Source organism: Kryptolebias marmoratus, linkage group LG7 (assembly GCF_001649575.2).
Source record: "Kryptolebias marmoratus isolate JLee-2015 linkage group LG7, ASM164957v2, whole genome shotgun sequence".
Lineage (NCBI taxonomy): Eukaryota > Metazoa > Chordata > Actinopteri > Cyprinodontiformes > Rivulidae > Kryptolebias > Kryptolebias marmoratus.
Window position 1 is genome coordinate 5,000,978 of NC_051436.1, and position 27,343 is coordinate 5,028,320.

Here is a 27,343-nt window from a genome sequence, read left to right on the forward strand (position 1 = left end):
AAATTTCTCACCAGTGACAGCTGTATGTTGGACTCCACTGCTTCTGACATTCTCAAACACAGAGAAGAGCGTGAAGGTGTATTCAGTTCCAGCAGTGAGAGACGAGACTGTGTGAGTTACTGCTCCGTCTCCATCTGGTGCATTAATATTTATTTCTGTGCCGTTAAACTGGAAAATAAAACTGATGTTGTTGTTCACTTTGTTCCACTGCAGAGTGATGCTGGTCTCATTTTGTCTCAATGAACTGAAGCTGTCTGTGTTTTTAGGAGCTGAGATGGAAAAAGCAGTGAGCAACTTCATCAAGAAAACAACAAAATGATTGAAAAGGCATATTTTTATTTTCACCATCTATTCAATTTTGTATCAACTTCTAAGAACTCCTATTATATAAAGATCATTAAGTTTTTACTGCTGTTTATTTAAGGCTTTAGCTTAAGAGCTTGTTGTTGCTTTTCAACAGCAGCTAAAAATTAGAGTTACCCTCCTTCAGGCAGGTAGAATCTGACAACATTTTAATAAAACTTTTCAGCTGAATTCTTTCCAAAAATTTTAAAAGTTAGATTGGTATTATTTTATATACCATCATATGGCATACACTTAAAGTAAAATATCTTACCAGTGACAGCTGTAAGCTGTATTATATTGCTTCTGACATCATTATACACATAAATGAGAGTGAAGGTGTATTTAGTTCCAGCAGTGAGAGATGAGACTGTGTGAGTTACTGCTCCGTCTCCATCTGGTGCACTGATGTTTGTCTCTGTGCCGTTAAACTGAAGAATAAAGCTGATGTTGTTGTTCTTCACTTTATTCCACTGCAAAGTGATGCTGGTCTCATTCTGTCCTGATGCTCTGAAGTCTTCTGCATTACGAGGCTCTGAGACAAAGAGGGAGAGAATGTTTTGACATCAATAACAATATTATTTTACTCTCCTAGAATTTTAAATTTTACTTCTAACAAACAAAGCTTTCAACAACCAGGCTCTATCTTACATTAATGTTCTCATTATTCCATATTTTCCTAACACAGTATTTAGCTCTCAGACAGGAGGTTTACTTGTTGTTCTTAAAGTTTCCAAAAATAGACTTGGCTTGGGTTTCCTGAGCTATCCCTTAGTCTGCTATAAGCTTAGACTGCTGGAGGACAAACTGACCACATTTCCTCACTCTGCTGTCTTTACTCGCTTTACTCACCATCCAAATATTGTTGCCATTAATCTGAGTTTGTGTTTGTTTTTCTTCCCATAGAAGCTACAGCTGGACCTGTCATTCTGTGTTTGTCTGTCTCTTTGCTGTCCTCTCAAACCCCATGGATGCTCATCTAAGCCTGGTTCTGCTGGAGGTTTCTTCCTGTGATAATGGAGTTGTTCCTTTCTACTGTTGCCTAACTGCTTGATGAAGATAGGGGATTCTGACAAAATGAAGATTAAACACAATCTGCTGGTTTCCCTAGATAGATACCTTTTACTATTTGGCATATTTTTTGGCATGTTTAAATTGCTTAATTTTAACAGTACCAATATGTACTTTTTATGTATTAAACTACTGCATCTAACCACTTTCAAAAGTGTGCTCAAGATTAGCTTCACTATTTTCTGTTTACAAAGTTGATCAGTGCTGCACAGTTTAAGACAAAATTGTTAAATCAGGATTTGGAAATTTCCCGGCTCAAAGACAAAGAGAAGGTTATTTTATCTTACTCTATTTTAATTTATTTGCACAGTTTCTATTGTCTCCATCAGATAAGAGGAAACAATTTGATTATTGATGAATTAGATTATATATCAGAAAAGGAACAATACCTGTACAGTATGCGAGAGAACATGTGGACGGCTGTGCAAGTTTGTAGACGTAGTAGTAACCATAGCAGAGTTTGACCTGGATGGTGTGTGAAGTAAAATAGCAGCAGCTTCCAACCCAGGCATTACACACGGTGCGAGTTACTATTTCATTTGTCTGTGTTGGATGAGATCCATTTATCCACAGAGGATGGTGGGTTCCACACCTTTGTTCTTCAATACACTGCTCTGGAATTTGAGCACTGGATTGCCCCAGATACAAGCGATACCAGCCTTCCCAGTTAATGTGCTGGTCACAGTGCAGGGTGGTATTGTTGGTGTTATTTACTGAACGCCAGTCATCATTCAGTACAGTGTATTTGTCACAGGGGTCGATGCATTGAACAACTGCGTTATTACTGAGGCACTCCATGCCTGAAGGACAACCAGTCTCCACACAGGTTGAAGATGTCACCACTAATTCAGGTAAGACATGGAAAAGATAAACACAGCAAGTCAGAACATACGGCTCATCTGGATTTTTCCCCTTTCAGAACAACTTTTGTTTCATTCTTCCCATTTCCTGTTCTTTTTGATATTTAAGGGATCAAGGGATTTAAGGGATCCATAGTACTGACGAGTTTGGGCAAAGACAACACAAAGCAGTGCTCCTGAATCAAAACATATTCAGTGTTATGTTGTTCTGCACTTCAGTGATGCAAAGAACTGCTTAAAACAAAATAAATTCAGAGCTTTATTTTGCACTGCGAGACCCCAAATTTAAAAATATTTTGTTTAATTGTCCTTTCTATCAGAAATTTCAGCAAATAAGTATAGGAAATGAGACAGAAAGAGATGAAACCAGGAAACATGAATTTGCAAAACAAAACAGCCGAGTTACAGACAACAGTATATTGTAAAGACAGTTGCAGGTTTAACTTCATCTCCACGGTTTTAGAGGAAGTTCGGTTGCAGGAATGTGTTCCTATCAGTATTTATGTGTCTTTTAGCTGACATCTTTAAAATAATAATTTGAATTTACTAACTTGTGTCACAGTGATTTTGGATTAACTTTAATAATAATTAGTGTTCAAAAAAATAGTTCAGAATATTGTTTTTTGATTCATCTAAATATGTTTGTCATGTATTCAGACTGCATGCAGTCTATCAATCATTAAAAAATGCCTTTATTGCATTTTGTAGAAGAATTTTTAAAACCTGCCTATGATCAGTCTGATTTACCCTTTGTTCCTATGATCAACACTCCTCTTATCTTACAGTAAACATTTATAACAAATAAAGTGTTTTTTCTTCATTGTTACTTTTCTTCTTTGTCTGAACTCCCAGCTGCACAGGAAAGTCATGGCTAATGGTTTAAAAGGATATCCAAGAAAATAAAAAACACAAATTATACAAAATAAGTCAATAAATTGTACAAACCTATGAGCCCAAAAAAGAAGATCAGCCTGTAGGCCATGGATGACACCTTTTCAAAAAAACATAAATTACATAAATTTGTTTTTTTAAATTTTCCCAAGTTTATAACAACCATTACCCTCATACTTCACAGTTATAACTAAAGACATTTTTACTCAGACAGGTTTTTAGTTAGGTGTTGGTTAATGTTTATAGGTATGGTTTTACTGTCTTTTTTGTTATGTTGCTCTCTGTTCAGCACTTTGTGACGTTGCTGTCTGTGAAATGTGCTATACAAATAAAGCTTACTTACTTACTTATAACTGTAAATGTAGAGTTTGTGTATGAATGGTAGTTGTAAAAGGTACTTACCTTTATTTTGCTGAACTCTTCAATCAGTGCTGCAATGTGTTAGTGTGTTCTGCAAGGCTGCAAGGCAAATAATAACCAAATCTTCAACTGCTGATTCTCAAACAAGACAAATATGTTAATTCAGTGATCAGGAACCTGACAGTTTTCTGTTTATACTTTGTGCTGCTCTCAGTGACTGGAATGAGGAGGTAAATTCCCCCAAAGTTTCAGGCAATGGAAACATTTCCTCTTCCATGTCACGAAACAGAGCACAGAATATGTCATTCGTATCACTGTTGTCTACATGTTTACTTGTGCAGATAATTTTTGTGCTGTAAATAAATATTGTATTATGACACGTATTGAATCTGCTTTAGGTTTTACCACTACACTTTACGATTTCTGGCTATTTCCACTACATTTTTAGCCCCCAATATTATCGTTGCTTCCTCCACTGACATTATTTAGGTTGGTATCTCAGTGAGGGTTGGTGACTAGCTGAAGATCGGCATTTTCGAGGGAGTCTCCAGATTTTCTTGCAATGTTTGCAGGGGTTTTCAATGTCATCACATGAGCCTTGTTGCTTGAATTTTGACCATTCTCAAAAAATGTTTGCAACAAATTTTCTTTCAAAATAGTCACAGAGTCTTTGCGAGTGTCTCAGACCCATCTCAGTTTTGTTGCTGGCGTCTCCAACCTGTTTCAAGAGCTGTATTCCTGCAGGGGAGAAAATATGTACAGGACTAAAAACCATGCCAATGATAAATAATAATTTTTGTTTTCCTTGTTTCTCTGCTCCAACACACCTGATTTGAACCAATGGGTGATTAACAGGCTTCTGCAGAACATGAAGAGGTGATTTAACCACTGAATCAGGTGTGTTGGAGCAGGAAACAAGGAAAATATGCAGGATGGTGGCCCTCGAGGACCAGGATTGGAGACCCCTGCTCTAAACCATTATGGACATAGCACGACCTGTCAGGTGTAACAGGGAGCACATTGTGTTTCTAATACACCACTGAAGATCTCGCCAAGAATCTGCAAAAACCATCATAGCAGGGTCATCATCCAGAGTAAAGGAAGCCTTAAACTCCAATTAACATGTAATATAGCTTTGTTTTCATCTGGTTATATTAAAACACATGTTCAATTGTATATTTTATTTTTCCTGTAACAGTGTCAAAATTTCTACCATGAGAAATGAAGTGGTCTCAGTGTCAGTTTGCCCACGTTGATAGAATTGGTGTAATAAAATATGAGTCCAGCAAGAGGTGCTCAGGGTCACATTACTCTATTTGTTCACGCGATAAAAGCAAACGCAAACCATATATAGTACAGTATTTAAGAGCCAATCATTCGTATTATAAATGACTTCAAATCTGATTTCTTTTAGAATGTACAGCAAACATTCACACACTCCCATTCTTACATCCCAGAGGCCACTGCACTTGTGAAGAAAAAGAATGGAGACAAATGCTGCCTTCAGGGTTTCAGGAAAAATCTGACATAATGATTGCTATCATATTTTATTATCGCAAAAGCATTTTGGTTGAAGGGTTCAGTTTTTTCTTTTCTTTTTCCCCATCAACTGTGCAATTTTGTGTTTCATATACTAAAAATATGTGTTTACTTTATCTTAAAAGCCAAATTTAAGCAACTGACCATTTCATAACATGTAGCTGAGAGTTTCTTAAACTATCTGGAGAAATGCATGGCTACGCTGTAAAAAAAAAATATCTTGAATTTTCGGGTTTTCTGTTTTTGATAAATTATCATTACTTGCATTTAAAATTATGTATTTTTTCCGCGCATTTTACAGAAATGTAACATTTTCTTGATAAAGTAGTGTTTTTTCAGCAAATTAAAACTGTAAAATTGAAAGCAACGTTCTGTTTTATGATTTGTAGTAGTTTGTTGTATATATATTACAGTGCTATGCATGTTGCTTTATTTAATCATCTTCTATTGTTGCAATTTAACTAGTTTTTACAGTCATTTTTGCAGACACTTTTTCGTTTTTGTCCCACAACAACAACGCAGGTAATACTTTTTAAGACTGCGTTTTTATGAGTGAAACAGCAAATATTTAAAACAATATTTGCTAAACAATTGCATCTGATGCTTCAGCATATACGCTGCTGCTTTGGGTTTTTCCGTGAGCACCTGAAGGCAGCACGAGAGCATCAGCGAGAGAAGCATCAAGGAGGAGGAGGAGGAGGAGAGGAAGAGTGGAAGCATACCGAGGAGAAGCATGAAGAATATCCGCGGATTCTGAGCTGAAGGACGGGGAAAGCGTCCTCCCTGTCTCGTCTCAGGCCGACGGGAAGCGGACGGAGGGCAGCATGGAGGAGGAGAAGCAGTTTCTTTGTGGGGTGGTGGAAGGTGAGAGCGGCCGACTTCATGCATGACCTCCTAGCTGATCATGTGATTCTTTTATTTTTACCTTTAGCACGCTGATATTTATAACAAACACGAGTCTGAGCGGTAGAAAAACGCCAGTGTGAGCTGGGCGCGGGGGAGCTGATAGATTTATTTATGAGGATGAGGGCTGGATGGAAAAAGGTAAATGATGGAGAGGGAATCAGCCAAGAAGCAGGCGGTGGAAAACCTTTGGATGCTCTCTGGTTAAAAGGCTGCAGCCTGATGGAGGAAGCTGTTTGGACCATATCTGCTAAAAATAAACCCGATAAGCCATTATACTGAAACAATATGACATTTATAGGAATAAAAATGAGGTGATAATGTTGAAAAACAGGGAGGTTGGTGACTTGAGACTGTACAGATGTTTGACATGACCATTACAGCTGATGATGGAGGTGCTTTGAGCAATGTGTGGACTCCTGTTATAGTGATAACAAAGAGGATGATCAGATAAAGTCTAAATTTCAGATTTTAATAAAGCAGATGACACTGATTATGATGATTATTATACAAGTATTTAAAAAATGTGGCAGATTATGTTGTTGCAAACGATGGATGATGATATTTAGTGACCTACTCCACTGTCTCTGATTAAAACAACACTGTAAAACATGACAAATTAGTTCAACTCAAATTATTTGGGGAGACCAATTTCTTTTAAATCAGTTGAATTTATCAACTCAAACAGAAAGTGTACATAAACTTTTAAATTAAGCAAAAGCAACTCAAGTTATTAGTTTACTTGTATGAATAAAGTTAGTAATTCAGTTGTAAATTGAATAATTTCACTTTTTTTTCCTTTACCTGAATGCTACCATGTAAGTTTTACCTCCTGCATTCAAGTTGAGAAAACTTAAAGCTTAACTTTTGTTGAATTCTTCAGGTTTTTTTGAATTGTCAGAATGAAACTAAGGTCATTCTACAGAATCGTTGAAACATTTGCTTATTTATTGAATGATTAGTGCACAGCCTGATATTTGTTAGAACCAAAAACATTGATAGTTTGCAACTTTATGTCAGTTTTCAGGATCAGATAAAAAAGTCAATATAGCAGATTAGTTTTGAGTAATCAAAATTTAAAAATCTCCCAAAAAATAAACAAATGAACTGAGTTAATTTCAAGAAAATTATAGTTTGAGTCCAGCTTATTTGTGGAATTAATTTACATTTTAGATATTTGACTTATGGCAACTTATTTCTTTTATTAAGTTGTACACACTTTGCATGAAGAAAGCCATTTTCTAATAAATAAGATAAAAAAAGATTCAATACAAAAATTATTTGAGGTCTTTATCTTTAGATCATAAAACACTGAACTACTCTTTTGTTTTCCATGTAAACAGAGTCTAATCATTTATTTTTCACCAGAAGATTAAAGTTAACCTATTTAAAATGTGCAAGCCTTTGATGTTATTCACTGTTATAATTGCCATTGTTTTGTTATAATTATTTAAATTATTTAAATAATCATGGGCCTAAAATTACAAAATGTTTTAGTTGCTGCTGCTTTTTAAAGCTCATATCTTCATTTAGTTAATCAGAGATGATAAAGACCCAATGATAATGATGTTTGGCATCAATTGATGTAACTTCTGTTAAAACACTCGGGGATCCAGTTCACAGCAGCATTTTGTTTGTTAAAATATTAACTTTGCTGCTGATATTCCTCAGTGAAATAGCTTTTACGCTTCATCACTGGTGGCTATATTTCCTCAAACGTGTGGGTTTCTCAACCACACGAGGAGTCATCTACAGAGGTGCTAATTTGTCGCACACACGCACAGCAAAGCAGTCAATAAAATAAATAAAAATCCTCATTTGCACGCAAAACAATTTGGTCAATTCGTGTTCAGTTTACTCCTCATGCTGACCCACTTACTGTGGCGCGGATACTTGCACACACATACTGTAGATTTATTCATAAACACAAAGGACTGAGAGGGACGCTGGAGATGCTCCCATTTCTAAAAATAGAAAATGTGTTGGAGAGAGTGAATGCAGATGAATTAGGCCTCCAAATGCAGCGAGATGTGGCCAAGGAGGCACTGAAAGATCTCAACTCCTGCTGTTTGGAGCTTCTACGCCAAAACCAAAACAGATACTGCACCTGATCTGTTTGTGAATAAAAGCAGCAGCATATTTATTGCTAAAAAACAAAAACTTTACAGTAATCATCTACAGTGCTGTTTCTAGCTTTGTGGGCTCCACATGCAAGATTTAGGGGCCTCTATTTTGTCAAACTGTAATAGAGGAACTCTTAATCCATTAGATGAACAATATATTACACTTAATGAGCAAAACAGGCAGCAGTCACTCGGTGGACGTCACTCACTGCAGAACAGTGGAATCCAACAATTCTGACTTCATTTTAATGTCATGAACAGGGCAGAAGGAGGGGAACCCTGAGCGCAGACTCATCTTAACAAAACTATTTTAATAACAAAAGAATCAAATACAAAAACAAGGAGCTGACGCAGCAGCAAACAAAACCTAAACTCAACAACATTAACTTAAACAAAACATGAACAGACCTGAGACGAGACGAAAACCAAACAGAGCATTGGGGGGTGACGAGGCACGAACAACTAGCAGGACAGCACGTCAGGGAGGCAAAAGTACAACAAGGAAAGGGACTGGGTTTTAAAGGCAGAGGGTAATTATGGAAAGTGGCCACAGGTGAGTGAATACAATCAAGACTTAGGGCAGGTGTAAGTGGGCGTGGCAGACCAAAGAGTGACTAGGGAGGAGTGAATAGTGACAGGCACAGAAAAACATGAACACAACAAAACAAAACCTAAAGGAGACCAGAACACAAATATCAAACACAGGGGAACAAACAAAACCGAATCCTAACAATTAACAAAAATAAAAATAAAAAAACAATAGCCCCAGCTTATCAATGCAGTGTATTTTATTCTTATATCTTACATTTATTTTTAGGCAAAGACAGGTGATTTTAATTCTCCTCAGATGAGGCTGAACATTCAGCTTTGTGGCCCACTAGTGTCTTGTGGAGCCCTAGTCTGTGTATAGCACAAAATGGCTTGTCTATATAATGTCTGCTCAGCGTAAATCAACAGACTATAGCATATAACTTTGTTTAAAGAGCACTTAAAAAAACTTAAACAATGCCAACCAAAGTGCTGTAGATTTTAACAAACAAGGACAGGACAAATAAAAAAATGCATTTACAGGATAAGCAAAAATATAAAACAACTAAAGCAGATTTAAAAAGTACAAAAAGGTTATAATCAACAGCTCCTACTGGGTCAAAAGCGTTAAACAATAAAATTTGATGTAAATGAAATTATTTCCAGTTAGAGTTTATAAATAAGTCTGTTGCCACAAAGGTGTGAATTGATGTTGTATTCAGTGTTCAGGTTGTGTTAAATAATTGAACTCATTTAATTTTTGTTTTTCCTCCAGGTTTTTATGGCCGGCCCTGGTCCATGGACCAGAGGAAAGTTCTCTTCCAGTGGTGAGCAGTTTCTCACTGAAATGAGTCTTTGTAGTGTTTGTTTGCTAGCTCGTATGTGCTGTCATGTGTGTACGGCGTGCGTATAGATGTGACGGTCATAGTGTCTTATAATGCATGAACAGTGATGTGCAAACACAAGCTGGTACGTGTCATTTTAGTTCCCATCACCAGAATCCCTCTCATTTGCTGCTAGATATAATGGCAGCCTTTGACACACGACAATAGTATTCGATGTGTTGATGTTAGCATTCAAAGGTGGAGCCCTGGAATGGTTCCAGTTGTACCTGTGGGATCTGAGTTTCTCTGTTCATTTAGGGCACAGGTGTCAAACTCCATTCCTCGGGGGCCGCTGTCCTGCATGTTTTAGATGTGTTCTTGCTTTAAAACACCTGGTGTAAATGGACGACTTGTTCCCGTGCTCCTGGAGAACCTGATGATTTGGTGAGGCGGTAATTAAACCATTTGAATCAGATGTGTTGGAGCAGAAAAACCTAAAACCTCCAGGACAGCGGCCCTCGAGGCCTGGAGTTTGACACCCCTGTAGGGAATGATTCATTAGCTGTGCCTTCATTTAGTTGTGAGGTACCTTATGGTTCTATTTTAGGCCTCATGCTCTTCTCATTATATATATCCTTCCCTTGGGGTTCATTATCAAAAACAAACCACTATACACTGTTTTGCTAATAATCATTATATTTATCTTCACCTAGCATCCATCCTTTCTTCCATTCAGGCCTTCTTAGATTATCCAAAGACATACAAACACTGGTTTTAACTTGAAAACAAAGCAGAAATTATTGTCCTCGAACCAGAGCAGCTTTGGCAAGGAAGTGGCCCACATGTATGTATGTATGTGAAGGGCTGAGAATAAACGCTACCATAAACCCAGACAAATAAAAGTTTAGCTATAGTAGTTTAGCTATAACTATATTATTTGATAATTAGATTTTGATAACCTTTAAACAGGATTTAGTGTGGCTGAAGTTTTTTGTAGAACATGTTTTTAAATTTCCATGTAAATCACATGACTGCTTGTTCGAATGTGTCAGGATTTGTGTGTTTTTGTTGTATTCTGTTTGAGTTTCATGTTTAGTTCTGCTCCTTGTGTTCTCTGTTGTAGATTATTGTATTGTCTTGCTTTTTTGTGTTCCCTGTGCCACTATTCGCCTGCACTCAACCCAGACTGTCACTCCCCTCTGCACCTGTCTCCAGTTAGCAATCACTCACCTGTTACCTCTCCCTCCATAACTCTGCCTTTATATTCAGTCGTCCGTTTCTATCATGCACTATCTGGTTCTCCTCGTGTTCCCTGTGATCTGCTGTTTAGTAAGTTTTTGTTTGCTGCGACGTCAGCTTTTTGTTTTGTTCTTATTAATCAATCAGTTTTCCTTTGAGCTCCTCGTGTCTGCCTGCAATATGGGTTCCAACCTACAACTCAACAATAAAATATTGATCAGTACTGTTTTATAGCCCTTAACAGAGTCTTTGTATCCAAAACTATCACAACATAGAAATGGTGAAAACAATTAAAGAAGATAATATTTATTCTTTAAGATAATTAGATGAAAAAGGGAGCGCCATTGCTCTAAGGGGAATTTTAAACAAGCCCTCAGGCTTTTTTGAGTCACGGCCAGAAGAAAACAACCACACTCCTTCCTTCATGTGCCAAAACATTTTTCATTGACAGATTCCTCAACCCACAAAAAGACCAGCTCGCCTTTTATGACTCAGCTCAACGCACAAAGTGCCTTTCAATGAAAGCACCTTTAGCCTTATACTATAAAAGAACAAATAAGTACGTAACAATAAGAGAAGAAACGTCTAAAACATACTTTTAAGTCATGCACTAATGAAGGATACAGCACTCCTGTTTTTATGCACGTTCATGCCCTTTGTGAGTCTTTGTAGCTGGAAGCAAACCAATTAATTCTTAATGCCACACTCTTATCTGTACGGATTAAAACTTAAATCCTTGTTGAAAGCTGGGACAAAGTGTTAAAGTTTAGTAGCTAATGGCTGTCTGCATCCTACGTGTGTGTGCCTCTGCTTTTATGTGCAAACACAAATTCACCCAAATCACTTTTAAACTGGTTTCTTGAAGTTTTCAATTATGGCACACGAAAACCAGCTATGATTAAGTTACTAAAACTATTGCCTGAAACAGCTATTATTCTTTCAAATGTGTGCTGTAGCCTGTGCATGATCAGGAAACTGATTTAATAGGCGCACTACAGGAAATTCTCCAAAACTTGAGCATCGGCTGAGTGTGTGGGCTCCAGATTTATTATTAGAAAGGTTTTTTGGGCCTCTAGTGTGGGGTGCAGCACAATAGCCGAGCGTTGCATAAGTTTGGCAAGAATAATGCCGTAGATTTGTCTGTGGTGTCCAAGTTTGTGTGTGAATGGTTGTGGGTTTTGGGTGTGTAGGTTGCCACTTTGCGGAGACAACTCATGTACCATCTGTCGAGGAAGTGAAACAGTGATGGAGTCAGAACACGGCCCCCCTACGGGTAACCAGGGAAGACAAAAACAAGTCAAAAGACATTCATGTCTGTGGATGTGCACATGAATGGTCTCTGGTGCAGATATTCTTTCACTCCTAGTACTAATCTCTATTTATAATTCAGGAACTTGTTTCCTGTAACTGACACGGCCTTGATTCCTCGCGATCAATACAGTGCATCTGTTTTCTTCCAGTTTGTTGCTGTTTTTGGTCTTCCTCCTGTCTCCTCCTCTACATCAGTTCCTAATCTGCTTCTGAATTGTATCCCATTGAACAAATACAAGCTATAAGATACAGAACAAAATCAAATGGATGAAGTTTGGTCAAGTAACACATTGAAGATGTCAAAGAAGTGTCAGTGAGGTGTAGGTATTTTAATAAAACATCCATTGCCTTGGCTCGGAGGTTAAAACAGATGATTCACTCATCAAATTCATCCAAACCAATAACCACATGAGGCATTCTTTTTATGTTTCATTTGCTTAAACGTTTCGGTTTTAGCAAATACTGCACCTTGAAAACGCGTTTCCTCCTTTTCCCTCCTCTCCGTTAGGATGCAGCGCTGGGGGTTGAACACCTACCTGTACGGTCCAAAAGACGACCTGAAACACAGACTGCTGTGGAGAGAAGTCTATTCTTCTGAAGAGGAAGGTAAATACATCTTTATCTGTCCATGTTTAACCAATTAAAGGGGAACTGTTTGTCACAGAATACCTCAGGAACGATGGATAGTGCAGCAGAAGAGTTTGCCTCTTACTGCAATGAATACAGCTGCCTTTTTTTCAACTAAAAATGTATTTATTGCATCTTAAAAGCATCAGCAGTTTTTACACTTAGTCTGACGTATCTACATAACCTGTAACATAGAGTCAAGATGAATATCCTCAGTGATTTATATCAGGAAGTGAAATGAAATAACACAGATAATAGTTTACAGTGTAACCTCGTGGTTTAAAATCAACACTGGAAAATGCAACAGAAAACTGTACAACTAATATAAGAAAACAAAACCAAAAGTGAGAGTTATAATTTCCAGACAGTAGTGATAATTGTGTTTGAACAGATCTAAAGTGAATACCTGTGGTATGTCTGAATCTTGTACCGTATTCTATGAATATGTGAGCAAATTGTTGCAGATGTTAAATCTTCAAATGTCTCCAAGCATTGTAATTAAAACCCACACCCTTGTAAGGCTTTAGTTTAGTTTGGCATTGTATGATCTTTTTTTATACTGAATGAACAGTACAAGTAGTCCTCCCATTAGTCTTTATTAATCCAATACTTTCAAGGCATTTTTTCCTCTTTTAAAGAGGTATATATGACATTGATGGCATATCGTTGACCACATAACTGTAATAATTTAGACAACTAAAAAAGAAAATGACCTACTTTTACATGGGTACAGTTTAACAATGTCACTGCTGTACTACGGCAGTATATTTTCCCTTTTTTGTTTGCCTATTATGAAGTTGAACAAATCCAAATGAAAATGAGCCTTTGCAATTCAAGCCATAAAGCTAAGATATGTTGTAGTAAAATGGTCAAGTATCTTAAAATTGAGACAAAAACCAACAGAACCAACAACAGAAATAATAAACAACAGTAAATTCACAAACTTAAACCTAGGAGATGAGGAACTGTAACATATTATAGACGGTGATCTACTGAAATCCAGTCAATATGATTACTTCAACATTCAGCTGACTGACCAAAAAAAGATCTTCTTTACTTTGTTACTTACATCCATAAGGCTCTCCAAGCTGTTGCCATCCAGAAATAAAGATTTTACATAATCTTTCCTTCTTTATGAACCATTTTATTTACCAGTTTTGGCCAGTATTCCTTATATTGTCTCATTTTAACTTGTGTTTTTAACTTTTTCCTTTCCCACCTTCCTTCTTCCTTTCAGCTCAGTTGCACACTCTCATAGTAGAGGCTCAGTCCAGAGGCCTGAGGTTTGTTTACGCCTTGTCTCCTGGTCAGGACATTGTCTTCTCTTCTTCCTGTGACTTGACGCTGCTTAAACGCAAACTGAAACAGGTAATAATCTTACGCTCCAGCAAATATTCCAGAAATGTACTCCTTGGTTCAGTCTCATATAAAGGCTCCTCTCTCACTCTCTGTCAGGTCTCAGACCTGGGTTGCCATGCCTTCGCCATTCTCTTTGACGACATCGATCACTCCATGTGTCAGGCCGACAGTGAAGCCTTCACCTCATTCGCTCATGCTCAGGTCACAGTAACCAATGAAATGTATCGGTTCCTGGGGGAACCAGATGTCTTCCTTTTCTGTCCTACAGGTAAAACTGAAGTCAAGACTTAGCAAAATACAATCAAGTGTTTTATAGCATAAAATACATTTTTTTTGTCCTTCTCTCTCACTGTAGAGTACTGTGGTTCCTTGTGTTCCCCCAGTGTGTCCAAGTCTCCTTACTTGCAAACCATTGGAGAGGACCTCCTGCCTAATATAACAGTAATATGGACAGGTAACACCAAAATCTTAATAATGTCTTCTCCCAAAAAGGCTGGATTTGTTCAGCACAAACAAAGGACCTGCTTTTTTCTCTCTTTTAGCATTGATATGTAATTTCTTGCCTAAAAAAAGCCTTCACAAACACTTATCATGCACACATGCAAATAAGTGTGTGCACAAACCCACGCAACCTCCTCCACAAACCAGGCAATAATTTAGGTGCACCTCCACCCACAAGTAGATGGAAGTTCAATAGAAACACGCACACACAGATCGCCCACTCCCTTTCAGTTTGTTTCTTCAATTTTATTGCTCCTCTCTATATTCTTACACCTAAAGCTGCTCCATGGGAGCCATTTTACAGCTCAGTTATGAAATAAAACATTTATTTTTTTTTATTTTTATATATATTGTTACATTAGTGAATATTCATCACACCGCCTGGTTTGTTTTGCTTGCTCATGTTGCTGGAATCTTACAGATCCTGCTGATAAAGCTGTTTTGTACTCAAGCATGTCACCTCCCTTGTATTTGTTTGGATTAGTGAAATGCTGCCAAAAGCGTCAGGAAGTTATGCCATGCTGTGCTGTGCAGCCTTGCAGTTTTATCGAGCTGTTAAACAAACCTAGCTTTGTTTATGTTGATTTAGTTCTTTCAGCTCTATAATCTGTTTGAACCACCAAGTAAGCTCTTTAACTTTCTAACTTTACATTGCTGTTGTAACTTGCAGGCGTTTTGTAAAGATAAAGGGCTTCCTGTCGGCCTTTCTGAGCAAACACATCCAGCTGACAGTCCTGTATAAGTTACACAGTAATATTACTGGAGAAAATATGTAAGGGTGCCGTCCCGTGAACAAGCAAACATCCTGCGGTTCCTGTTTTTCCTGCTTCTTCAGGGAAACCTCTTTCCACATTGATTTATTAACCCTTCAGTGATGCAACAACTCTCTATGGTTACATTCAAAAGACTGGTTCAAATAAACATCCAACTTTTTAGATTAGGGGTGAAATGGTTCACAAAATTTACGGTTTGGTTAGATTTTTTTTGTATTGTAGGTTTTGGTTTGGTTTTCTCTTTTTCTTTTTGTCATTTTGTAAACACTCCAGAAACACCATGCATTGGTAACAGATAATTCACCTTTTACACAAAAAACAAAGGCAAAGACGAAATGCTGCAAAAGAAAAATGGTGCAATCACAGAAAATAGACAGTAGCAAAAGGAAAAATGCTGGAAATACCAAAAACATCAACCAGTCAGACAAAAGCTTCAGCGGTGTCTTCCTGTCATCTGACCCGGTGCTCGCAGTGAGATGTCAGTCAGCCCACCTCCGTGTCTCCGTCCTCCTAAACACAGTGGTTCTTTTAGAGACCATCAACAAATTACTGAACCAATGAAACTTGAAAAACAAAAATTAAATGACCTCCATGTCATGTGAATTTCTGACCAAGAGTTAATGTTGAATTGTTTCATTAGACTGGAGTCATAAGACACACCTAATTGTATCTAGTTTTAAAACATTTAATAGTTTTTATTAGTATTTTGATGAAAAATAAATGTTTAAATGAATAATTATTGTTGAGTTGTTTTATTAGACTGGACAAATAAGACACATCCACCTAATGAAACAATTCAACATTAATTTTTCATCATCTTAATCATCATAAACTGAGACAGGTGAACCAAACGGTTCAGAGTATTTCTAAAAACCGTTCCATTCCTATTTCAGGTATTCATCTTCTAAAAACCCAGCCTTCTCATTCTTCCCTCTTTCCAAACAGGCAGCAAAGTCATTTCCAGGAAACTGTCTTTAGACTGCCTCGCCGAGGTGGAGTCCGTCCTCCAGCGATCCCCTCTAATCTGGGACAATCTGCACGCCAACGATTATGATTCCAGACGTCTCTTCTTGGGGCCTTTCACGGGTCGAGACCCTCAGATTAGGAGCCACCTGAGGGGTCTGCTGCTCAATCCCAACTGCGAGTTTGAAGCCAATTACATCCCGCTGCATACGCTGGGAACCTGGTACAGAACAGGAAAGGAGGATATGAAAGGTGAGAGAATGGAAGGAAAAACACACACAGGACATATCCTCAGCTAATGAACTAATATTAGCTCCTCCAGACCATATTAAGGCACAGTTACCACCTTTGCTTCCTGGAGAAATGTTTAATAAGCCAGTGTTGCTTAGCAACTAGCACTTTTTTGACCACCAGGCAGAAATACAGGCTGAAATAAATATGTTTATAGAAATTAAAGCTCCATCTGTTGTCCTAATTGTTCTAATTGTCCTAACAGTAGTTTGATAATTTCTAAATATTGCATTACACAGTTTTACCAGTTCTTAGTCATTTTTTATAGAAAAGTTCAAAAGGTTTAAAGATTGCTCTCATCAGTCTGTTTCACATAAATATATGTGCATTATATACAAGTATATAAAAAAAATTACCACTATGGAAAAAAGTAACAGGCTCGCGATACACCTGATTTAAAGTTTTGCTCACTTTTATTGCATTCCATTTGCTGTGACAATAAAATGCATAAAAAAGCCATAAGGAGTACTGGGGGGGAAGGGAAATGAACAGAAAATTGTAGAAACACAGATTCACTGTAGTGTGTAATGTTCTGCTGACAGAGCTGGGGGTGAGGTGGAAAGGTTGTTCGGTATGATGATGAAGAAAAAGTGAAAGGAGAGGAATGCTTTGTAAGATGGAGGGTTGGAGGATGAAGAAGATAAAAGAAATAAAAAATTATTTTAATGACATTTGGGTGGAAACCAAAAGGAAAATTTAATTCTTACACAAAAGTTTGCTGCAGAAACTCATCTTCACCTTGAATGCAGGCATCTGAGTCTGATTATAGAAAGATTTTTTTTATTTTCAGAGTATTCTTTATAGCTGTTATACAGAAATGGTATTAATATTTTAGATGAGGAGTGTGAGTACTGCCCTGATCGAGCTCTGACTGCCGCGCTCCGTGACTGGATGGAAGAACTCAACCAGCCTCTACAAGCAGGTAAAAATAATGTAATGATGTGTTTTAGTGTGTTTGAAAGTTACCAAATTAAAATTGTTATGTTTAAAACCATTATTACAGGTCGTCAGAGCTCAAGAACTGATCAGCGTGTCTCTGTTGTATCATCGCGCTCCAAAACGCCCGACAGGTCCGGTTCTCTTTCCACCTTCAGAGCCACCTCTGCAGTGGCCAAGCTCCCAGTCTTTCCACTGAACTCTAGCTCCCCGCCGTCCTCTCCGCCCATGGGCAAAAAGGAAAGGGAGGGCGAAAAGGAGAGGAGACACCAGTCTGGCCAGCCCACTCAGCATCCTCCTGGATCCAGGCCAGGGGCCCCCACAGGTGGAGGCCGCGCACAGAAGGCCCAGGGTCGGGGGCTCTGCGGTGGGAAGGGCCTGCTGAGTGAGGCCCAGGTTCGGCTGCTGGTTGGCCTTCATTATCTCCCCCACGAGCACGGCCCTTCGGCCCAGAAGCTGCTGCAGGATCTGACCTGGCTGAAAACAAACTGCCACCTGGTCAGCACCAACGGCAAGAAGACACAACCTCAGAAGGTCAGTGAGGATTTTAGAGAAGTCTGAAACACAGAATGCATCTCTGATACAGATGTGCACTTTCTGTCTCCAGGTCGACGAGTGGCGTGGACGAGCCTCCAGTTTCCTGTCTCTGTGTGAAGAAATAGCACAGCTCCACTGCAGCGTGGTGGGTGGGGCCAACAGGGCAGTGCTCTATGACCTTTACCCTTACGTGTGGGACCTGAGGAACACAGCTCTGGTGGCAAAGGCCTTCATATCCTGGCTGGGTAAGAACACAGACAGGTGGGGGGGAGGGTAGAGCGAGAATGCAGATGCTTACTGTAAGTGTAATATGTTGCTTACGTTGTTCTGTAAATGTCACTCGCCGTCGAAAGTCGAAGGAGGATCCTAATGTTTTTGTCTGTGTGTTTGCATGTTCATGTTTTATTACAACGCACAATGGTTACACTTTGCTATACTTTTATGCACTTTAGCTTTTCCACTGTTGTCAAATACATCTAACCTACAAGCAAATGAGACATGCCTCTGTAGTGTTTCGCCCACTGCAAAGTACTGCAAGTACATATCTATAATACAAATCACCCTCTTCTAATATTTAGTACAGCAACCTTTAATATAGTTTGACATTGTAGGGATATACGCAGTGCAAAAAGTAACGCATACTTATATAGTACATGTGATATGCAGAGGATAGGCTCTAGTGTAAATGCTGCTAATTTATTATATGATAAGCTGTTCATTGCATAGTGTACTAATAATAGTTGTGTACAGCATAATAACTTGTAGTACACATAAAATAATAAAAGTTCTAATGTACTTTCTCAGTTTTATTTTCAGCACATAGTGTATTACTGCACAATAAATATAATGTAATATTGAACTAAAACATAACTATACAGTTCTACTGCAGCCTAAAATAATATTACACATCATATAATACTGTAATATAATACTATGTAGATGAGTAGCATCCCCTAAAATTGGCCATAAAGTTTACTTTTGTACTTAAATATGTAGTATGCCATGTTTGTCTATATCAGGGGTCTCCAATCCTGGTCCTCGAGGGCCACTATCCTGCATGTTTTCCTTGTTTCTCTGCTCCAACACACCTGATTCAGTGGTTAAATCACCTCTTCATGTTCTGCAGAAGCCTGTTAATCACCCATTGATTCAAATCAGGTGTGTTGGAGCAGAGAACAAGTAAAACCTGCAGGATGGTGGCCCTCCAGGACCAGGATTGGACACCCCTGGATTAATTTTTTTTTTTATCTAAACAGTGTTGTGTACCACAAAACATGCTTCACCTTTTATTGTACATGTATCTGAAAAGGTTCCATGAATCAGTTCAGAGTTGTTGTTTTTGTTTGTCTCCTTCAGATGGACGGGTGATGAGTGACAGCTCAAGCCTCGGCTCCTGGAGGAACTGCTTTCACTGTGAGTAGGAACGAACTTTTCTCTCCCTATCTGTGCTTCAAAAAGCTGAAACTAAAACACTGAGTCATTACTTTTCCACACGGTCTCCTGGGTTGGTTACAAGCCTCGGTTGGTGCATAAAAACTGAGAAATGTTCATTTCAGTTAACATCACAAAGAGTTGTAAAAATGTAACCTGCGAAATTTTATACTGGCATAAATTCTGGATTTAAAGCTATGCTGTCATTTTTCTTTTTTTCTTTCTTTAAATTTTTTTTATCAGGGTGTGGGAAGACAACTGGAGTGGACGTGTTGGGGGTGGACTCAGAGCCATGGGTGTTCAAAGGGGGAGTGTCCGGGGAAGTACAGGTAGCCTATGTCAAATATTATTTGTACTAGATATTTTTATGTATTTCTACTTGCAGTTATTACTAAATTCTCAATAATGTCTGGCTTATCTTTGTCAGATACAATGTATAACTAGCCTAATGTGTGTGTGTGAATGTGTTGCATAGATGCTCCTCCCTATAAGCAGCAGCAGTGAACTCTTCACTCACCCCCCTCCTCTCTTCCCTACCTCTCGCCTCTACAACATCAGGCCCTACCACAGCAAAGACAAGGTAGCTGACGTCTCATCCACATGCATAATAATACAAAATCACAGGTGATGTAGGTTTATAACATGGGTTTACATAAACTTCTATCAAATTAATGTGATTGGAGTTGTTTTAGAATGATAATAATCAGCAAACTTAGATATAATCCTGTCAGAACATCCTGATTACTAAGTCATTTGCCAAATTTAAGGTCAGTTTTTACTAGCCTGTAAAGAAACGCATGATAGTAATCTTTTTTTAATGATATATTTGTAGGTGGAGTTGTATCGGATGGTCCGCCAGCTTCACCTGAGAACTCAGGGTGGTCAGGAGTCCAGTGTGGCTCATCCAGATGTCATTGGAGACAGGTTTGTCTTTGAGACTGGGTAAACGTCCCTCTTATGTGGCTGACGTTTCAGCCCGTCTGTGCTGACACCTTCTTTCACCCTCTAGATGTCTTGGTCCGTGTCTGGCACTGAGCCCCGAGTACAGCTTCATCCTGGAAGATGAGCTCGGTGTTTGTGGCTGCGTGCTGGGCATCTTGGACGTCCGCTCCTTCGCCAAGCGGTGCCAGGCCAGCTGGATACCTGCCATGAGAGACAAATACCCGCCCAAAGGGAACAACACACATCCCAACACACAGGTGCGTGCTAGAGCACGACGCGGCACAATGAGCTCATGGACCACTCGTGTTTGACCCATGACTGGTGATTCATTTTACAGGGCGCAGTGTGCGTGGCATGTTCGAGACATCAGGCAAAGTTATGCACACAAGTGTTCTGACATATCTGTAGCTGCTGTCACACCATCTGGGCCCTATCTTTTAAAGATTAATTACCAACAGAGCAGATGGTGGAGAACACAAGTAAACCAAACAAATGGCACAAACATGTACATACGATTACACACACACACTCACACACACAGGCATCTGAGCTCTAATTTATAGTCATGTTTGTTGGAACAGAGTTCAAACATAAGAAGTTCATACGGTGCACATTGTGCAACAGTGAGCAGTTTTCTAAGAGTGAGAAATAACCCGTCACTGTGGTGAAACGCCTTACATTTCAGCAGTTTAATTGAAAAAGGGAGTTCATACTGTAACACACAAAGCTCTCATGGTGTTTTTAGCTCTTCTCAGGCAAAGAATCAAACAGAACTGGTGGTAAGCAATAGACACAGTCAGACCCAGACATCTGCGGATGATTGATCCTCCTGCTCGATGAGTCATGGTGCACGCTGACAGTCATGATTTGGATGACTGCAGCTTTGTGTGTGTGTGTGTGTGGGCAGGGAAGGTTTTCCTGTATAATGATTTTTTTGTTCAAGGAGAAAGAGTGTTTGAATGGCATTTATTGTTTCCCTATAGACTTTCTTGCGTAGGTTCTTTCCTCCAGATTGTTTTATAAATTGGAAAAAAAAACCTCCAGTTTGCATTCCAAGAAGTTTTTAAGATTCTTTGAATGAGAGATACAATACATACACGTCTACAACACAAACCAGCAGAGTATCAACAGCAATTGAATTTTGACTAATTAAAGTTTAGGATTAGGATTAAGCGTTATCTTGTCTGTCTTTATGAAATGTAATGACTCGGTACCCTGATTTATTGAGATTGTGCAGGACTTATCTTGTCAACTGTGCCTCATGAACATTTAACATCTTACCGTTTTTCTTTACAACATTGTCAGAAAACCTGTCTGCTTTCCTCTGAGCAGGACTTGATCCAGTTAATGGAGGAGGACCAGGGGGAGTACCCGGACTCGCTTCTTTATCACTTTCCCTCTCAGCTGCGACTGGATGCCCTGCCTGAGCTGGTGGACGTCAGCGTCAGCCGAACCCTGATCACCGCCCTCCTCACTGCGCTCAAGGCCAACGGTACGCTATCATAATTATCATAATTTATTAAAAGAATAAAACAAAAAGCTGACAGGGCAGCAAACAAAAACTTACACGCTGGTGGCTCATCTGGAACATGAGGAAGAAGACACGGGGAGAACCAGATAGTGCAGGATAGCAACACTGGGATTAAATTTAAACTACATAGGGACTAAACACAGGGAGCAAACTAAAAACAAGGATAAGCAGAGCTACAGGAACACGAGGGGAAACATGACCAGAAAAGAACACAAAAGCACAAATCCTAACAGCTTTAATGTCAGTCTGTTTGTAGGTCAGAGATCATCATCTGTCAGCCGACTGGCCATATCCAGCCTGAAAAATATTAAATTATTAATGAATTCTACACAATCCAATCCAATCGGTCTGCAGTAGCTCGGTGATCGGTGCTGCAGTCTTGCAGTCCTGAGGCTCCAGGTTTGAGACCAGGTTGTGTCAGGAAGGGTAAAACATTTGTCAAATCTCTCGTATGGGTTCGTTTGCTGTAGTGACCCCTGTAGAGCAGCCAAAGGAAAAACAACAACAATACAATATTCAGCTGAAGCCCTGCTCAGAGAATGTTAATAAAGGCAGCGTTGTGATTCTCAAAGTTTTATATCTACTGACCAAATAAATAACAGTGGCAGAGACCTGTCACCCAAAACACTGCTGGTTGAGGTAAAATACAAATACTAAAAAATAAACCAGTCAAACAAGAGGAGAAAATAGAGTGCAAACAGCCTCAACAACCAAGTGTACTATTTTATCCATTTTTGGCTGCAGTATTTATTTCTCACAACAAGTGTGGGGAATATATGTCATTAGCAATTGTTTTAAATGTTGTGACATTACTGGACATCTTAACCCAATTGGTGTTTTATGACTTGCAGTAGAGTCCTAACCTCGACTTTCGGAACACAAGGATCTAAAAAGCATAGATTAATAGCCCAAGTTTTGCAAAGAACATATGTATTTTTTTGCCAATCTTAACAAAATATACAGCAGACATCTATTTTATGTCTAATACTACAAAACATTCACTTTTATAGCAAACGTAGGCTGATTTTAGCTTAGATTTCTATGGGCAGTTTAGATTGTTTAGAGCAGTGGTGTCTAATCCAGGTCCTGGAGGATCTCTATCCTGTATGTTATGAAGCCTAGGCGTAAATTCAGACTGGAAGACCTGCTTCAGCCTCACCTGCATCTAATCGCTGCGTCGAGCACCTCCACTCTAGCCTATCAGCATCAGACCGCGCCTCCATCACAGCCCATCAGCATCTGACGCGCCTCCAGTGTATCCAATCAGCGAGCAAGCCTTCGTTTAAAAGGACTTCCATCATGGCCCTATCCGTTCGCTGGCCGAACTTCAGCCCACCTCCACCCCTTCTCCACCTCCAGTTTCCCAGCTCCCTCAAGCTTCCTTCCCCTCTTCGACCTCCACCACCAGTGTCCGGCCTGGGGAAGACGCCTCTAATGCTCAACGTGAGCTTCTCCTCGAAGCGCATTGCTATTGTCGACACTCGCGTCTTCCGCCGAGGTCCGAGCGCCAAATATCTTATGTGATTCATGTCAAATAAAACCATTTAATTGCAGCTTCTCTTTGTCGTGAGTCTCTCCAGGTTGAATTAGTTGTTTCCCTGCTCTTCAGCAGGTTTTCTAGTTCTGCAGAAGCCTGTTAATCACTCATTTATTCAAGTCAGGTGTGTTGGAGCAGAAAAACACCTAAACATGCAGGATAGTGGCCTTCCAGGACCAGGATTGGATACCACGAGTTTAGAGGACTTTTTAACTGGGTTTTAATCCTTAAGAACTGCAAACGCTGTTCATGACAACAGAAAAATAGAAACAGACCAGGTGTAATTACCATAAAGATCAAGAGCTAACCCTCACATTGTCCTATTAGAAAAATTCTGGCCCTTTTTTCTGTTGTTGGTCACCTTTAATGTGGACGTTCTTTAATGAAATGTTGCTAATCTTTAATGATAAAATTCTTCACTTCAGTTTTCTTTAAAAGAACAATATAGAAGAATACTTAAATGATTTTTTTTTTGTCACGGTGTTTTTTCACTTTGTTTTTTTTTAATGCCTAATGTGTTCATCCTTGTGCAGGTTCTCAGGGTGTGTTCTGTGAGGTGCAGCCTACGGACCATCAGAGGCTGGAGTTCCTAACCAAACTAGGCTTCCTGGAGATCCTGAGAGGAGAAGCCAGAAGCAGAGAGGGGGTGGTGCTGGGGAGGCTGCTCTGAACATGTTCAACACACACACACCCACACACACACTTTCACAGATCTGAAGCTCCTTTCAGACATGAGAAACATTAACATTTTCATTGGTTTGTTTAAAAAATAAAATGATGTAACATCTGAGTCCTTACTGAGGCTGAGTTTCCTGAAGCAAAATGACCAGATTCTTACAAGGTTTTTATTACAAACAGAAAATAATATAGTTATCACTTAAAGATGGAACAATTGTTAAAAAGCTATTCTTAATGAAAAGCATAATTGCAGTTAATTACACATGATGCAGTTCAGTTGCCATTGCGTTAGTGGAAAGTGTACGTGTCTGAAAGGGGCTATAAATCATTAAAAACAACTTGCACTCAAAGAGCTGAAACACTGAGGCACTTCTACACAGAACAATGTTCTGAACACGGTCTGTACAGTGGAGCAGAGATAACTGAGCTTTGTAAAAAAGCAGGATTTGTGTTTTTAGGGACAAATCAAGATGAGCCTTCAGGTTTCTGAGCAATTTACAGAATATGAAATAAGTGTTGATTTTTAACCGTTTGGAGAGGAAATGTGATCATCTTCTTTAGAGTCTTGACTTGGTTCACAACTTTTTTTTATTTTGGGCTTTAAAGAAGATGAGAAAAATGTTTGCGATGGGAGCAGAGCACTAGATCTAAGGAGTTGAATTATACACCTCTATGAGAGAATATGATTGTTTTATTTTACAGTGTAACACAGAGCCACGTGTCATTTAAAGAGGTCTGATGCATATATATATATATATATATATATATGCACTTGTGCTCAGCCCCGAATTACAGATGTACTAAAAAAAAAGCAGCAGCATGTTTGATCTTTGATCTGATGTCATTAAACCCTTATAAGCCTTGGAGCGAGTGCTTAAACAGGACCAATGTATGAATTTAAGGAGGGGAAATTTGTTCCAGACTGCTTCTCTTTTAGGCACAGTAAGTTTTTTGAGACGTTTACAGAATAAACAATACAACCAGGAGCTTCATTTCAGGGTGAAACAATACAAGAGGACATAAATAATTCTTTCTAGTGGATCTCTTGCTCAGCGCTCTCTGTTTTGTTTATAAAATCTTTTGTGTTCTTACTTTTTAAAACTTATATTGATAGTTGTTTTCTAGTGCTGGTTATGTTTGTTACAAGCCTTTCACACTGGCCCATGAACTAGCTGTGATGTAAAAAATCTGCCAGAAGGAGGATGAATATATTGAGAATATATTGAGCTCCTTGTTATGGGTGATGGGTTCACAATGGTTTCGTTCATGCACAGAACTTCTGTAGTGAGGTTGTGGTGATTGATCTTTGTGGTAGCGGGGTATTGGTGTCCTGGGTGGAGCATGGGGGAATGTGGTGATTACATATTTATAACACAGGGCCTGTGCGCAGTGACATGACTTGGTCTTCCAGAATCTGAAACGGGCATAGCCACGCTAGCCTCATGCCTAAACTACAACCCCATCATAACACACCAAGCTGGCAGCGCTCCAAGTTTATTACTGTAACACTCTGGGTGGTGTGGCTGCTACATGCATCGTGTCTCGGTACAACCAGTAGGATCACACCACGGTCTCATCGCCACGCTGCGATGACCAATCTTCTCTCTACAATAATAACTGCTGCAACAATCTCATTAAGTGTTCATTCACTGTTTAGGGGCAAAGCAAGAGAAACTTGTCCTCATCATGTTCAGGTCTAGCTCAGGAGAAACGTGCTGGCGTGGTGTGATCTTCTAGCCCATAGCTGCATCTTGATGCACAGGTGTGCCCAGGGCATGGCACAATAGCGGGTGTACGTGGTAGTATCATTGTGGGAAAGTGCTGTTTCAATGCTATCTCATTGGGGTACGACTGTTGATGACTAGTTGGCAAGAACTTTGTGTTTGCCAGTCATGAGACAACGTTTTGCTTGGCCATTTAAAAAAAAAATCAGCCTACTTTTGTGTTCACGGGTCACAAAGTTGTATTCTAGGCTCTGCGCATTATTTTGTTGTCCACCTCTGCTCACATCCCACCTGCCCTGGCTCTGTTTGTACCTCTTTGGCAGCCACCCCCCATGTTTATGGACCTTTTTAAATTTTTTAAATCACTATGGTCAGACCGTAGTTAGACCTGGACAGGCCTCAGGTGTTTTCTGCCATAGGAGAGTGCCTGTGCAGGTGTTACATCTGTAGGATTACAGACACTAAATTGAGAAGGGTTTCAGACAGTTTGGAGACGCCCATAGCAACTCACAGAAAAACTGTTGCATGGATTTTCTGAACATGTTCAAATGACAAGACTCATACTGGGAAACTGAGATTCCTTATGAACGTTTTATGATATTAGTCCCTCGTGAATGTTCTCCAACACTCATAGCCCAGTGAGATACTAGCCTTATGTATACAGCGGGGTGATGGTGCAAGAGAGTACGTCAAGGACATGGAAAATAAAAGGAAAAAATTCACTCAATGAGTAACAACGTTATGACTGCTTTCACACTGAATGTGGTTTTCCAAATTTGGTGCAATCCAGCTACGTTCTAATAGGTCATTCAGGTCATTGGGGCGTGTTGTGGCGTCATTACCCGGGGGGGGTGTTAAATATCCTCATGACACCAAACCAAACCCAGGCGTGGCATCGATGTTTACTTTAACCAATGATTGTTTACATGCATGAACATTGTGTGTTTTGTTTTCAGAGCAGGGCTACACGAGGAACTAGAATTTTAAAAGGCATGCGCTTAGAAACACTAAAATTTACCATCACCCATTATAGTTGTAAAATGCCTAAGAAAATAGGAGGAAAAAGCTAATTTCTGCATGCCAAAACTCATTAGACTAAGAAACCAAAAAAAAAAAGCTAAAACAGATGTACATACACTCACTGAAACAGAGTTTACATTTGGTTCTGCTGGTTATAACAGAAACCTCTTCCTATTTTCACGAACACAGCTGTCAGACACTAAAATGTTTCCAGTGTGTGAAAATATGCCTGAAGTTTGTCTGAGGTGAACACATGAGTGTGTGATAACAAACACAAACAGCTGTGTCATTCTGCCTTTATTCTGAACACGAATGGAGCTTAAACACAGCTGACACACACACACACACACACACACACACACGTACCCACACACACACACACACACACACACACACACACACACACACACACACACACGATCAAATGAAGCACAACAACACTCACAATCAAACCTTTTCACTGAAAGTATGTAGAACCATGAATGTTCTCTTTTAATTTCAC

General features: G+C 39.2%; 2 protein-coding genes across 3 annotated transcripts in view; one reads left to right on the top strand and one right to left on the bottom strand.

The window, feature by feature from the left end:
- The window catches only part of LOC108242854, a 36,635-nt gene extending 28,083 nt beyond the window's left edge, over positions 1-8,552 (bottom strand). The window contains exons 1-6 of one of the 2 annotated variants that reach the window (XM_037976557.1): positions 8,498-8,552; positions 3,567-3,623; positions 3,219-3,264; positions 1,803-2,255; positions 617-877; positions 12-269 (exon numbers count right to left, since the gene is read on the bottom strand). In XM_037976557.1, the coding sequence (XP_037832485.1) occupies positions 12-269; positions 617-877; positions 1,803-2,255; positions 3,219-3,255 (1,009 nt within the window). In that variant the 5' untranslated portion in view covers positions 3,256-3,264; positions 3,567-3,623; positions 8,498-8,552. The remainder of the gene's footprint in view (positions 1-11; positions 270-616; positions 878-1,802; positions 2,256-3,218; positions 3,265-3,566; positions 3,624-8,497) is intronic. The other variant, XM_037976558.1, reaches the window with a different exon arrangement.
- On the top strand, positions 5,742-27,266 carry si:dkey-183c6.8 (protein O-GlcNAcase). Its single transcript, XM_017428051.3, has 17 exons — positions 5,742-5,927; positions 9,393-9,444; positions 12,500-12,597; positions 13,856-13,986; positions 14,074-14,245; positions 14,333-14,431; positions 16,197-16,466; positions 17,341-17,427; positions 17,509-17,975; positions 18,049-18,223; positions 19,335-19,391; positions 19,653-19,738; positions 19,885-19,989; positions 20,242-20,333; positions 20,419-20,608; positions 21,684-21,843; positions 23,953-27,266. Exons 1-17 carry the CDS (start codon positions 5,888-5,890, stop codon positions 24,087-24,089), a joined length of 2,418 nt encoding a protein of 805 aa, XP_017283540.1. The 5' UTR covers positions 5,742-5,887; the 3' UTR covers positions 24,090-27,266.
- Positions 27,267-27,343: the final 77 nt, after the last annotated feature.